The sequence below is a fragment of the Bos indicus x Bos taurus genome, chromosome 10 (genome assembly GCF_003369695.1).
Source record: "Bos indicus x Bos taurus breed Angus x Brahman F1 hybrid chromosome 10, Bos_hybrid_MaternalHap_v2.0, whole genome shotgun sequence".
NCBI classification, from domain to species: domain Eukaryota; kingdom Metazoa; phylum Chordata; class Mammalia; order Artiodactyla; family Bovidae; genus Bos; species Bos indicus x Bos taurus.
The window spans coordinates 67302211-67314751 of NC_040085.1; the positions used below are offsets into that span (position 1 = coordinate 67302211).

The following is a 12541-nucleotide window of genomic DNA, read 5'->3' on the forward strand; positions in this document are numbered from 1 at the left end:
CAGTAGGGCTTTGTCATGTTTGTATAATCCTGAAACATGCAGAAACATGCAGATGGCCCTTAGTGGCTCCCCGTGCCCTTGGAATAAGGGTGAGCTTTCCAGGGTGCCAGGAAGCCACCGATAGCTCTTCCTCTCCAGCCTTGTTTCTGACCCATCTCATTTACAGTCTGCATTCCTCCGTGTGCAACCCTAATAGTCGCCATGCATTTGCACATACGTCCTGGCTCTCCTTCCCTAGCCCATCTGGAAAACTGCTACCTGTGTATCTAGGTAGGGCACATATGTCACCTCTTTACAGCATTCCTCTCTCCTTCCCTCTGGAAGACCAAAGGGAGTCAAAGTGTCACAGTATAACCCTTGGGAGAGACCTTGGGCTTGCATTTTCTAATGTTCCTTCAGATTCACAGTCATCTAAAGGTGACCAAGAGCCTGAGTGGTGAGAAATTAAGTAGACAGGTCTATAAAACGTCCTGAATGCTTAAGTGTGCTAAATATGTAGTTTTGACTTCTTGCTTTGGCTTGGCTTTCTTCCTCCATTATAAAGTAGAATAGTTCTGATTTTATTTATGTCCTTTTCTTAAAAAAAAACTGAGATCTTCTGTGGCAAAAACTTGGAATCTCCATCTCGTAATATTTCTCAGTTCTTGTGGGAGAGTGGCCTCAGGAGGAGGCTCACTGTGGGACTGACAGCTCACCCCAGGTCACCCCTTGGGGTTGTGGAGGCCTCTGAGCAGGAAGGGGGGCATGGATGGCATTTCTCACCTCTGGCTACATGCAAAGGTCACCTGTCCCCTTCACTTACTATCTCATCCTGGCAAGGATAGTGTATATTAGCTTTCTAGAGGGGTCTACGAAACAGAAAAGAGAGGGGTGGAGATCATGTCGAATGTGTACTTTTGAGGTGTTCTTTGATGTAGGGAGCACAATTACTGTGGTTCCTCTCTCAGTTTAGGGTCTGGTCTGGCATGAGGTTCTTGCTGGGGCAGATACCTTATTGGAGGAGAAAGAAAGTGCCTTCTTGGTTCTGGAGGGTGCTGTTCTGAGAGTCCTCTGCTGGTTTCAAGTGTGGGCATTTGACTCAGAAGAGCTCAGCCCAGCCTTTTCTGTCCATCTGGAGTAGCAGCAGCTCTGGATCTCCTTGGCTGGGCAGATCCTTTCAGAGCCGCCATCCTTATTCATAAAGGAGGTGTCAGGTAGCCCACCCAGCACAGAATTGAACGCCCTAGGAGGTGAAGAGGGAGGAATTGTAGTGGAGTGTTTTGAAGAGCCTTAAGGCATCCATCATCTAATTGACATTTTCAATTCCTTGGACATTGGAGTCAAAGATTGAGACACACACACATAGCACTTATACAGGAGACCATTTCTATCCTTAGCTCATTAAAAATGCTTTAGTCCTAAGAGATACCCAGTCTGGATTATTTTTTTCCTGATTTTTCATTTTGAGCAGAGAGACTTTGGAAAACTAATTTTAATGCAAAAGAGTTCCAGTTTTGCCAGGAGATACACATTTTACACTAGGACATAGGGGTAATGGGCTCTGAATTGAAATAATTTTAAATTTATAGTGATTGGGTGTGTTGAGCTGGCGATGGGGCTCAACATTGGTAATTAAGAATTATCATGAAGCTTAAACATGCATTTGAGAGACAGACTCTTGTGTTGTCTTTACTTCCTCCATGGAGTTCAAAACCTGTTTCTGGCTTGGAATTGTAGAATCTCAGATATGAAAAGGGCTTAAAGCTTAGTCCACCTTTAGTGTCTAGGTGTGGAAGCCAGATGATCTGCCACGGGAGCTGTGGTCACAGCCAAGGGCTCTTTCCCTACCATCCTCTTCAACTATATGGAGGGTCCGGGCTTAGCAAGATGAGGACTTAGTCACTGACAAATGATGGTATTTTCCTTCACTTTAAACTATAGTCAGATTTGATAAGTTTCACCTTATCGTCTCATCTTTTTATTTTTTTTTCTGTAGTTGGACAGGTGGATCAACCCATGATGCCATTTCTTTTTTTTTTTTAAACACCAAGCACATTTTGTATTGGAATATAGCTGATTAACCATGTTGTGATGGTTTCAGGTGAACAGCAAAGGGACTCAGCCATGCATATACTTGTATCCATTCTCATTTTTAATCTGTGGTGCTTGCTTTTTAATGTGCTTTTAACTTGCAAACCTTGTCTGATTGTGAAACTAGAAAGTCAGCAGGGACATAGGATTTGCCTTTTTTACCCCCTTTTCCTTTAAACTCCTTCCCACGACAAGGCAATGTGTGCAGCACATGACCCTGACTCAGGTCCTCCAGGCAGCTGACTAATGGGACCTGAGCCACCCGCTGCATTTTGCCGGCCCCAGCACAGACTAGCCACACTTCATGGCTCCTGCCACGTGCCCCTGTGAAGAGCCATCAGGCGACACCATCAGGCTGTGCCACTCCCACTGGCCTTGGCAGCAAAGAAGGGAGGCTGGAACATTGAAGCTTGGCATTTGGCAGGGAGTGCCCTCGGGTGCTGAGGGCACAAGTCCAGCCCGAGTTCCCAGGGAGATGGGTGATGTGATTGACCTAACATGCCGCGAAGCCCAGACAGGCTGGTTCAGTGAACAGAAGGCATCAGGCAAACCTGCGGCAACCCACAGGCAGAGGCAGGCACAGCGGCCTCCAGGGAGGCTGGTGTGGACCTGGGGCGGGAGCCTCCCTGAGTTTGGATCTTGGCTTGGCCATCACTCTGGGTGACCCTGGACAATTCCATAACCTCACTGAGCCTCCATTTTCCTGTCTGTACACTGGCGGTGGAATTACTTACCTCGTGGGAGGGTAAGGGGAAGCTGAGAAATAGTGTAGGTCAGGTACCTGGCAGGGCCCCTGCACACTGGTGAGTTCATGACACAGTAACTGCTATTTCTGTTGCTAACAAACACAGCTGCATGCCTCCTTATTGATTATTCGTACAATTCTGTAAAGAATTTTTTTCTTTCCAAGAATTTGAGCTCTCATTTTTAAGTCTGATGGTTGTAGCCGGAAGAGAATTGTGAAATGCTTTATCATGTTTTGAGGTTCTTTGGTTACTTATCCCTAGAGTAAGACCTAGAAAAGTTATAGAAAGGACTTACCTAGCCAAGAATCTAGGTGTATCACAGATGTCTGGCTGAAGATGTCAACTCACCATAGAGTTTAGGTGAACCTTCTACCTCTGCCCAATAAAGGGTTGGTGTTTTTTTTTTTTTTTTTTTCTTTTAATATGCTACAGCCTTTTGCTTATCCCATGCTCAGATGAATATCAAGTAGCCAGAAGTTTCCTGCCTGTGATCAATTCTAATGCCTTCTGTGAAGGGAAATGGTTGTAAATTATTACCAGTTAATTAAATGAGTGTTTCCGTTGAGTCCTGTGTGCAGGCTTTTATCCAAGCCTGTTTAGAATCATGGAACATTACAGCGTGAAAGGTTGTTATACAATTATCTTGTTTCATGGGCAAGAAGACCAGATTCGGGATGTAGGTGATTTGCTCAACTTCTGCAAAATGATGCCAAAAGAAACACTGGCTCAAGATGTGTGGTGGGGGAGGGGAGAGAGGGTCTGGCAGTATGGTGGCACGTCCAGCAATCCGAATATGATCCCTAAGCAGTGGGCCTGTGTAGTCCATATACTACTGGTTTGCCTTGGGGCCATCTTGAAGTGCTTTTATATTTTATGAAGTACTGTCACAGAGTATTTATTGTAGGGCAAAATACTGTCATTCCTATTTTATAGGTGATGAAATTGAGATGGTCAGATGACCTCCCAATTTGGCTCACTAGACCAAATCAGCAGCTATTTGTTGAGTGCTTACTTGGTTCAAGGAACTCTGCTAGGTCCTTTGGAGAATTAAAAAAAAACAAAATTGTCAGCTCCCTTGGGAATGGAACTTACATAACTGCAAGTGATGAGATGTAAGTCTGTGAAATTTTATCTAATTGTTCAAGGGCTTTGGTAAATACTAAGATAATAATCGAGAAAGGAATTTTGAGACTGGAGGGATCGATGCGCATGTCAGGATCTTCCTGGCAAAAGTTTCTTCCTTCAACTTCTGTAGCTGAATCATCTTTGCCAGGTACACTCAGCTGCTCCTTTCACCCTCAGCCCCAGGGAACTTCTCTGGGAAATCCTGAGCACCTGGCAATGATCCTGACCCTAGAAGTCATCCAGCCAAGGTTGGGATAAGTGGATAGATGAAGAGAGAATGGCTTTCTAAGCAGAGACAGCAGCACAAGCACAGGTGTGGCTATACCACAGTGAGGAGACAGACCTGACTAGCAGAGCAGGTTTAAATAATGGAAATTTGAAGAAGAGGTTTGGGTTAATTAGTGGGGATACAGAAGGGAGCTCACGGTGCCCTGGAAAGCCAGGTGAAGCGGAATGAGTTTTCTTCTGGAGGCACTGGGAAGCCTCTGGAGGCTTGGATGGAGGAAAGTTGATGAGAGTGGCACTTTGGGAAGAGCATTTGGGCAGTGAGATGTAGGCACTTGTTTTGTTTGTTTTTATACCATAGATGTTTTAAATTTTGGTGCAGTCCAATCTATCATTTTCTTGTCACTTGTAATTTTGCTGTCATACATAAAAAACCATTGCCTAACCCAAAGTCAGGAAAATTTATTCCTGTTTTCTTCTAAGAGTTTTATAGCTATAACTCTTAGTTTTAGGTCTGTGATCCATTTTGATTTCATATTTACATATGGTGTGAGGTAGGGGGTTCGCTTTTATTCTTTTGCACGTGGAATACAGTTGTCACAGCACCATTTGTTAAAAAGAGTATTCTTTCTCCATTTAATAGCCTTGATGCTCTCCTGCCCCTTTTTAATCCCTTTCTACCACTTGTCCTATTTCTCTTACCCATCCCCAGGCAACCACAGATATGTTTTCTGCCAATATAGAAGCTATATGTTTATAGCCATGTAAAACTGTATGTTGTCTTGCTTTTTCTAGGCAGAATATTCTCTTTTGTGTTTGCTTCTTTTATTTACTATTCTTACTTTTTGCTACATACATCAATAGATTATTCTTTTTATTCTTGAATACTAGGGCTTCCTAGGGGGCTACTAAGAGAATCTGCATGCAATGCTGGAGACCCAGGTTCAATTCCTGGGTCGGGAGGATCCCCCGGAGAAGAGAATGGCTACCCACTCCAGTATTCTTGCCTAGAGAATTCCATGGACAGAGGAACCTGGCAGGCTGTAATCCATGGGGTTGCAAAGAGTCAGACACAACTGAGCGACTAATACACATTCCATTGTATGGCTATATTGTATTGTTTAAAAAGCCCTTGTGAACATTTGCATACATATCTTTGAACATATGCTTGCATTATTCTTCCCTAAATACAAGTCAAATGACTGGATCAAATGGGAGATGTATGTGTACCTTTTAAGAAAATATCAAACTGTTTCCAAAGTGATGGTACCATTTTACAATCCTATTAACAGCATATGAGAATGCCAGTTGTTCCACATTCTTTCATTTAGTATCTTCAGACTTTTTAATGTTAAACCTCCTAATAGGTATGCATTGTTTTTGCATTTTGGTTTTAATTTGCATTTCTCTAATGACTAATTATGTTGATCTTATCTTTATGTACCTATTTGCCATCTTTATATATGTCTTCTTTGGTGAAATTAAGTGATGAAGCTCATTTTTTAAAAATTGAGTGTTTTTTTGGTTTTAAAACAGAGTTAAGTGAGTTATTTTATGAGAAAAAAGTTACATATATTTTCTCCTGATCTGTAGCTTGTCTTTCATTCTCTTGAAAGTATCTTTCGAAGAGCAGACATTTTCATTTAAATGAAGTCCAGTTTATCATTTTGTTTTTTAATGGGTTGCACTTTGGTCTTATATCTAAGAAATATTTGCCTAACCCAAGGTCCCAAAGATTTTCTCTGATGTATTTTTCTTGAAGTATTAAAGTTTTAGGCTATATATTTAGGTCTGTAATCCATTTTGAGTTAATCTTTGTATAAGCTACAGTGTGTGAATTGAAGTTCAGTATTGCATATAGGAACATCCTATATGGGTTCGTAAGAATGCCATATTTTGAAGGCCATTGCTTTCTGAATTTCAATAAGGACTCAGGAGTTGCCCTCCTCACTAATAGAAGTGGTCTATAGGAAAGAGGGCTTAGTTTATTCTCTTCTCCCTGAATGACTGTTACAGAAAGAATGCTCAAGGTCTGACTTTGTAAGTGGGACCTCCTGGGCACTCTGACCTCAGCCCTGTTATAGTGGACATTCTGTAAGTGCCATAGATGATGACAAGGTAACCCAGGCCCTGATTTGGAAGGCCATGAAGCTGACGAGCCGAGTGACTGAATGACTGGATTTGGGATTCAATGAGCCTTGGGACCCATAGAAGTGAGCTGAAATTCTGTAGAAAAATACAAGCTTAGGATTTGGGGCCTAATCACTGTTTAGGATGTGGGAAGCAGAGCCTTACAGCAGGTAGAGGAGATGCAAAGGTTTTAGTGGGTGACAAACTCAGGTTGGGTCACTGGATCTTCTCTAAAGTGTTCGTGACGTCTGCAGCTGCATCACTAAAGGGCACTGTCAGTGTTGACATCAAGGTTTGTGATAACCTTGCTTTAGACTGTTAAGGTTTGGTTGCACCTGTGGGCTGATGTTCACTCTTTCATGGCGGTGTGGAGAAATTGGAGCTTATCTGGAGGAAACTTATCAGAATGGTAAAGGAGGAGAAAACCATGTCCTGTGTGAAACTATTTGGAATATCCCTGTTGGTTTGTTAATTTACTCACTCACAAAACCATTTCAGTCCTCTTATGTGCAAGGCAGTGTCCTAAGTGACCAGGGCATAATGACTATAACAATAAGTGGGTTCCAACAATGGTCTCTGTAATGGTGTGGAGTTGGCCACTTGTCTAAAAGAGGTCTTGAGACTTCTGTGGTGGTCTAGTGGTTAAGAATCTGCCTTACAATGCAAGGAACACAGGTTCTATCCCTGGTCCGGGAAGATCCCACATGCCGCAGAGCAGCTAAGCCTTCGCGCCACAGCTACTGAGCCTACGTGCTCTAGAGCCCACGCTCTGTAATGAAAAGCTACCTCAATGAGAAGCCTGTGAGCAGCAAAGAAGACTCAGCACAGCCATAAATAAATCAATCTCACTCCCTTATAAAAAAAGCCTGATGCGCCCCTCTTTGCCTGGCAAAGTAATAAAACCATCTTTAAAAAGTAATAATAAAAATAAATAACTAAAACAAAAGTGGTCTCAGAAGGTCTTCCTGTAAAAAGTGAGTTTTGAGTTGACTCTCGATGGACCAGTAGGAGTTTGACAGTTCACAAAGAGAAGGATTTTCTAGATAAAAAGGCCGCATGCCCCAAATCACTAGGCAATAAGCTTCAGACAGGTAATGGGTATTTTCTACCATTTTGACCACATTCTCCATTATGCTGTCTGACCCAGAATCCATTTTGCTGATCTCTCAGCTTATAAATGAAATAACATGCCTCCCTGCAGAGTCTACAGATAATTGAAAGAGGCTGAGATATGGGTGGTACGTGTTTGGGATGGTGAGGACACAGCATGCAGGGCTGTGTGCCCTGCTGAGGAGTTTGGCTGTTATCATAGAAGGGAGAGGATGCATAGAAGGATTTTAAGTTAGAAAGTCAGATGTTCACTTTTGAAATGTCAGTGGTAACAGCTGGAGCACAATGAGTCTGGAGACAGAAACCAGCTAGGAGGCCGCTTCTGCAAGATGCTAGGTGAGGCAGAGGGGGAGGATGAAGAAGAAGGGGTGGGTGGGCCGAGAAGATTCTCAGAAAGTGGACTTGGAGTTATGTGGTAGGATTACATGCACATGGTGAGGAGTGTGGGCTGCTGGGAAAATGTGGAATCAGGAATGGGGGGAGTCAGTTAGTGGGTACAAGATAAGACTTTTACTCTGGACATGTTGAATTAAAGGGACTTGTCTCATGAGACGTAGAGATGGAGACTTTCAGAAAAGGTGCGTAGATAGGTTTGGAAGTAAAGTCTGTGCTTGAGACTTAGGTAAGTGACCATACCCTTTTGGAGGTTCTGATGTGTTTGTGTTTTCTCTTACTCCAAAAGATGCTCAGGTGGGTTTTGAAATCATGAATCTGAATATTCCAATGGGAGGAAAAGAGGACTTAGGAGCAGCAGGGTTTATAGAGAGATTCATGAAAGAGGAAGCTGTCCAGAGCATCAATACTGCAGAGAGGTCAGCCGAGGGAAAGACAGACGCATTTTTGGATCTGACCATCAGGTGCGCACATGGGTTACAGGAGCTGTTTCAGTGCTGGGAAGAGACAGGGAAACAGATTGTAGGGGGTGGCATGGGTGTTAGATGGTGTACAGGGGAGGTGGTCATTGACTTTATTAAAAATATGACTTATCCTCTTAGGCTGCCAATTTGGATAAGCCTTTTTGGGTGCAAGTGATTAAAACAAAACAAACAAACAAAAAACCTTACTCAAACTGGCTAAAGGAAAAAGAATGTAGGGGCTCAAATAACTGAGAAGTCCAGAAGAATCAAGCAGCGCTTGATCTGAGGCTTTTAATGACATCAAGACCTGGTCTGTTTCTTTCTCAGCTCTCTCTCCTTTATTGGCTTCATTCTGCAGCCCAGTGTCATAAAATGGTGCCAGACATTCCCGTTTCTGTCCTTCCAGATTGAAGTTCAGCTGGAGTGAGATTGTATCGCTCCCTATAGATCCAGGATTCCTGATTGAACCTATTTGCATTTTGTTGCCCAAAGCTGCACCAGTGACTAAGGGTAGGGAGTAGCAAGTACTCAGATGGTGATATAGGGCATATGTCGGTTTCAGGCCGGTCATCGTGACTGAGGGAATTCAGTGCTCTGCTTGGCAAACTTGGTTCTCATGTCCACTCTGAAGCAGGGATAGAATCGCAGCTGAGCCATGGACTAATGTGAGGGCAGGGTGGTTCTCAAAGCTGAAGGGCTGTTGCCAGAAGCTGGCATGGATATTCTACCTAGAGCTAAAATATGTGCTACAGCTATAGGGCCCAAAACTAGGGTTGGTGAATGGGAGCTATTGGCCACTGCATTTCCACCCATGGAAGCTATTGGTTACAGAGAACGATTACCCTGGGGGACAGGAATGAAAGAGGTCAGCTGCAGTGGTATCAGTTGGCTGTCACTGAAAGTGTCTGAACAGCCCCCATGAATAGATGCCAAGCCATTGCACTGTGTAGATGGAGCAGTTAACCTTTAAGGCCACAGTGTCAAACTGTTTCTCTGTAACACGGTAAGGAATACATTTTTACCGTAAAGCCCAGTATGCCCTTATTATGCATACAGAACTGCAAACAATTTTCATGACATAGTACTTTTCCTTCATATTTGGCTTGTTCATGTTTTATGTTCCATTTAAAAATTTCTGTTGTATGAAACTCATCACATGATTTCATGTCTCATTTATTATTATTTTTTAATTTAAATTTATTTATTTTAATTGGAGGCTAATTACTTTACAATATTGTATTGGTTTTGCCATACATCAACATGAATCCACCACGGGTGTACACGTGCTCCCCATCCTGAACCCCCCTCCCACCTCCCTCCCTGTACCATCCCTCTGGGTCATCCCAGTGCACCAGCCCCAAGCATCCTGTATCCTGCATCAAACCTGGACTGACGATTCATTTCTTATATGATATTATACATGTTTCAATGCCATTCTCCCAAAACATCCCCGCCTCTCCCCTGCAGTTGGTAAAATCTTGTTCTAAGGTCAGAGGTCTTAGATGAACTCGGTTTATAGATGGTATTTGAGTCTGGCTTTTCCACCACAATGGTGGCTTGGGTCAAAATTGAGGATCAAACCTGTTACACTGTGAGAGCACCTGGTTCTCTTTGCTGGAGTCTCCTGCTTTCTGTCAGAGCAGCTCCTGACCCGTGCGGTGGAGGGACCTTCTTTGTAGGCCATCAGGCAGTGTTGGAGGGAGTTCACGTGTTGGGTCACAGAGGTGGCCTGGCAGTCTGTCTGTCTGGGGCTGGCAGCAGCTCCTTCTGTGTCAGCAGCAGTTGATGATGTGAGGTCAGTGTGTGCATGTGTGTGGCTCTGACAGGATTTTATATTGAAGATGAGGGAGTGGCTTTTAAAAATATTTTTGATTTGAAACAAGTCAAGGCAGAGAGTGGAGACAATTAGAGACTGACATCCTGTTTAGTCATCTCTCCAGAGAGTTCTATTTTCAGAGCTGTTCTATAAGGGTTCACAAGTGGTGTTAAGGTAGTTAAGGGGGTATTGTTAAGTTAGCCGTAGTCGTGATGCAAGAAGCTGGTTTGAACACTGGGGTGAGTTACAGTGCAGTAACCACGTTGATAGTAGTAGACTGAAGGCAGAGAAAGGCAGAGTTTATAAGAATCAGCTCTTATGTAGATGAAGCTTTCTGAGTCAGTACCAAACACTACTTTTGTACAAGTAAAAACAGGGTGTAGTGTTTAAAGACAGGTGGCAGTGAGCTAGTGTATGGTCAATGCATTTTTTTCCGTTCAGTATGGGTCACCTGTTGGCATAGTACAAGCAGTAAATAGTACTGTCAAAGTTCTTTGAGGTTGTCTCATGGGAGCAATGTCAGAAATGCTGAGTAATGATATCATGGACTTGGAGATGTGAGCAGTGAAACAGGGGATGGTTAAGACCTTGCCCAGAGCCACTGTGCCGATCAGACTGGAGTCCACGTTCTGGTCTAGTTTGAACACTGTACCATATGATTTTCAGCTCATTTAAATTTAATATTCTACTCAAAATACCATCCATGTCTATACTCAACTTCTCCAGACCTTTCTGTCTTCAGGTCAGAGGCAGAACTGAAGTCATGGGCTAAACTTGATGAGGTCTTTATTGGGTTAGCCAAGAAGTTCATTTGGGCTTGGCCAACAAACATTTAAGGACAATTGTAAATTTATTTATTTAATTACAATTAAAATATTGTAAATTTATGTATCAGAATCCATGGCTTAGAGGTGTTCATGGGTAGTTCAAAGTTGGCATGAAGAGGGCAGAGCCTGCCTACCTGGGCCCATGTGGTCAGAGACGGGCATGTTTTCAGAGGATGGGATCTAGTGAGAAGACGTCCAGCTGCCTCATTGGCAGGATGTCCATCTTGTTTTCTCAGCTCATAGGTGAGAACAGAAAGGAACCTTGATGTTCCTGTGAACAGTTGAGAGTAGGGAACGCACAGCACATGTCCTGCCTCTCCTGGTGCTTTCTGAAGATGAATTGCACTCAGGTGGAAATGGTATAGACAGGGACAGCACTCTTTAAGTCAAGCTCTTTACTTCCCCAAACTACAGGTGTGCAGCTGACCATACCACATGGGTTCATAGCCTTTTGTGTTGCCATATTTCTCTACTTTATATACTTGCCATGTGGTTTAGCAAAATATTGTTCTTACAAACGCTGTACATCAGTTAGGGATGTTTCAGAAACGGTGACCTTGTGTATGAATGTTTATCAATATCTCAAAGAGCCACAATGGAAGAGGAAAAATTTCAAGAGAGGGGAAACATTGCAAGGATAGTTTCATTCAGATCTGGTTTTCATCCTTCACAACTTCTTTCACTGTTACTTGTTTCTTGCCCATCTACTGTTCAGTGAAAGACTTAGATCTGATCTGTGGCTGTGATTTGCACGTTGAGGCCTCTGTAAAGAATTTTTTGAGATCCACCAAAAGAATACTTCAAAATTAGAATATAACATATTTTTCCCTCTCTTTCTAGGTGGATCTGGAGCCAGAAGGGAAAGTGTTTGTCGTAATAACCCTAACAGGGAGTTTCACTGAAGGTAAGAATGAATTTGGAATGGTTTCTGGTATTTGTGTACTATTGAGTTTATACTCAATAGGAATTTCTATCATAGAAATTATAAAAAGAATGTTTTATAAAAGATACTTTAAAAAATTAACTGTTTAAATTAGGCTGGTTGGTATTTTATTGCCTAATGGTCTATTGGTTTTGGTTGCCAGAGCAAATATATTTGCTAATTCTGGCAATCTTCTGTTTTGTTTTTTAATTCATCATCTTCTTAGTTCAAGAAGTTCTTGCCTCTTTTGGTTCATGTCTATTAAATTGTACTTAAATTTTTGGCTTTGGGCCAAACCTTTAGTTTGCCTCTTAATGTATTAAAAATTGAAAGATCATATTCTCTTTCTTATAATCTTTATTTCATCCTGTCCTTCGAGTGATTCTTTTCCTCTTCCCCTGACACTACCCTCACCTCCCTCTTTCCTTTATTTTTAATTGAGGTAAAGTTTATATACAGTTAATTGAATAGATCAGAAGTGAAGAATTTTATTTTAAAAATGCGTACAACCATGTAACTAGCACTCCAATCTAAGACATAACATTTCCATCCTTCTGAAAGTTCCCTGTGTCCTTTCCTAGTTAATCCCCTGCTGCCAGAGATAGTAAATGCAATATTTTGTTTTGTTTTTTCACTGTAGTTTAGTTTTGTCTATTCTGGAAGTTCATATAAATGGAACTATATAACATGTTCTCTCCTGTGTCTGCTTTATT

General features: G+C 42.4%; 1 protein-coding gene across 1 annotated transcript in view; it reads left to right on the forward strand.

Annotated features, from left to right (window-relative positions):
* Positions 1-12541, forward strand: part of PRKCH (protein kinase C eta) — a 232723-nt gene that overhangs the window by 62890 nt on the left and 157292 nt on the right. Inside the window, exon 2 of the mRNA XM_027554264.1 lies at positions 11747-11810. Coding sequence (XP_027410065.1) covers positions 11747-11810 — 64 coding nt within the window. The remainder of the gene's footprint in view (positions 1-11746; positions 11811-12541) is intronic.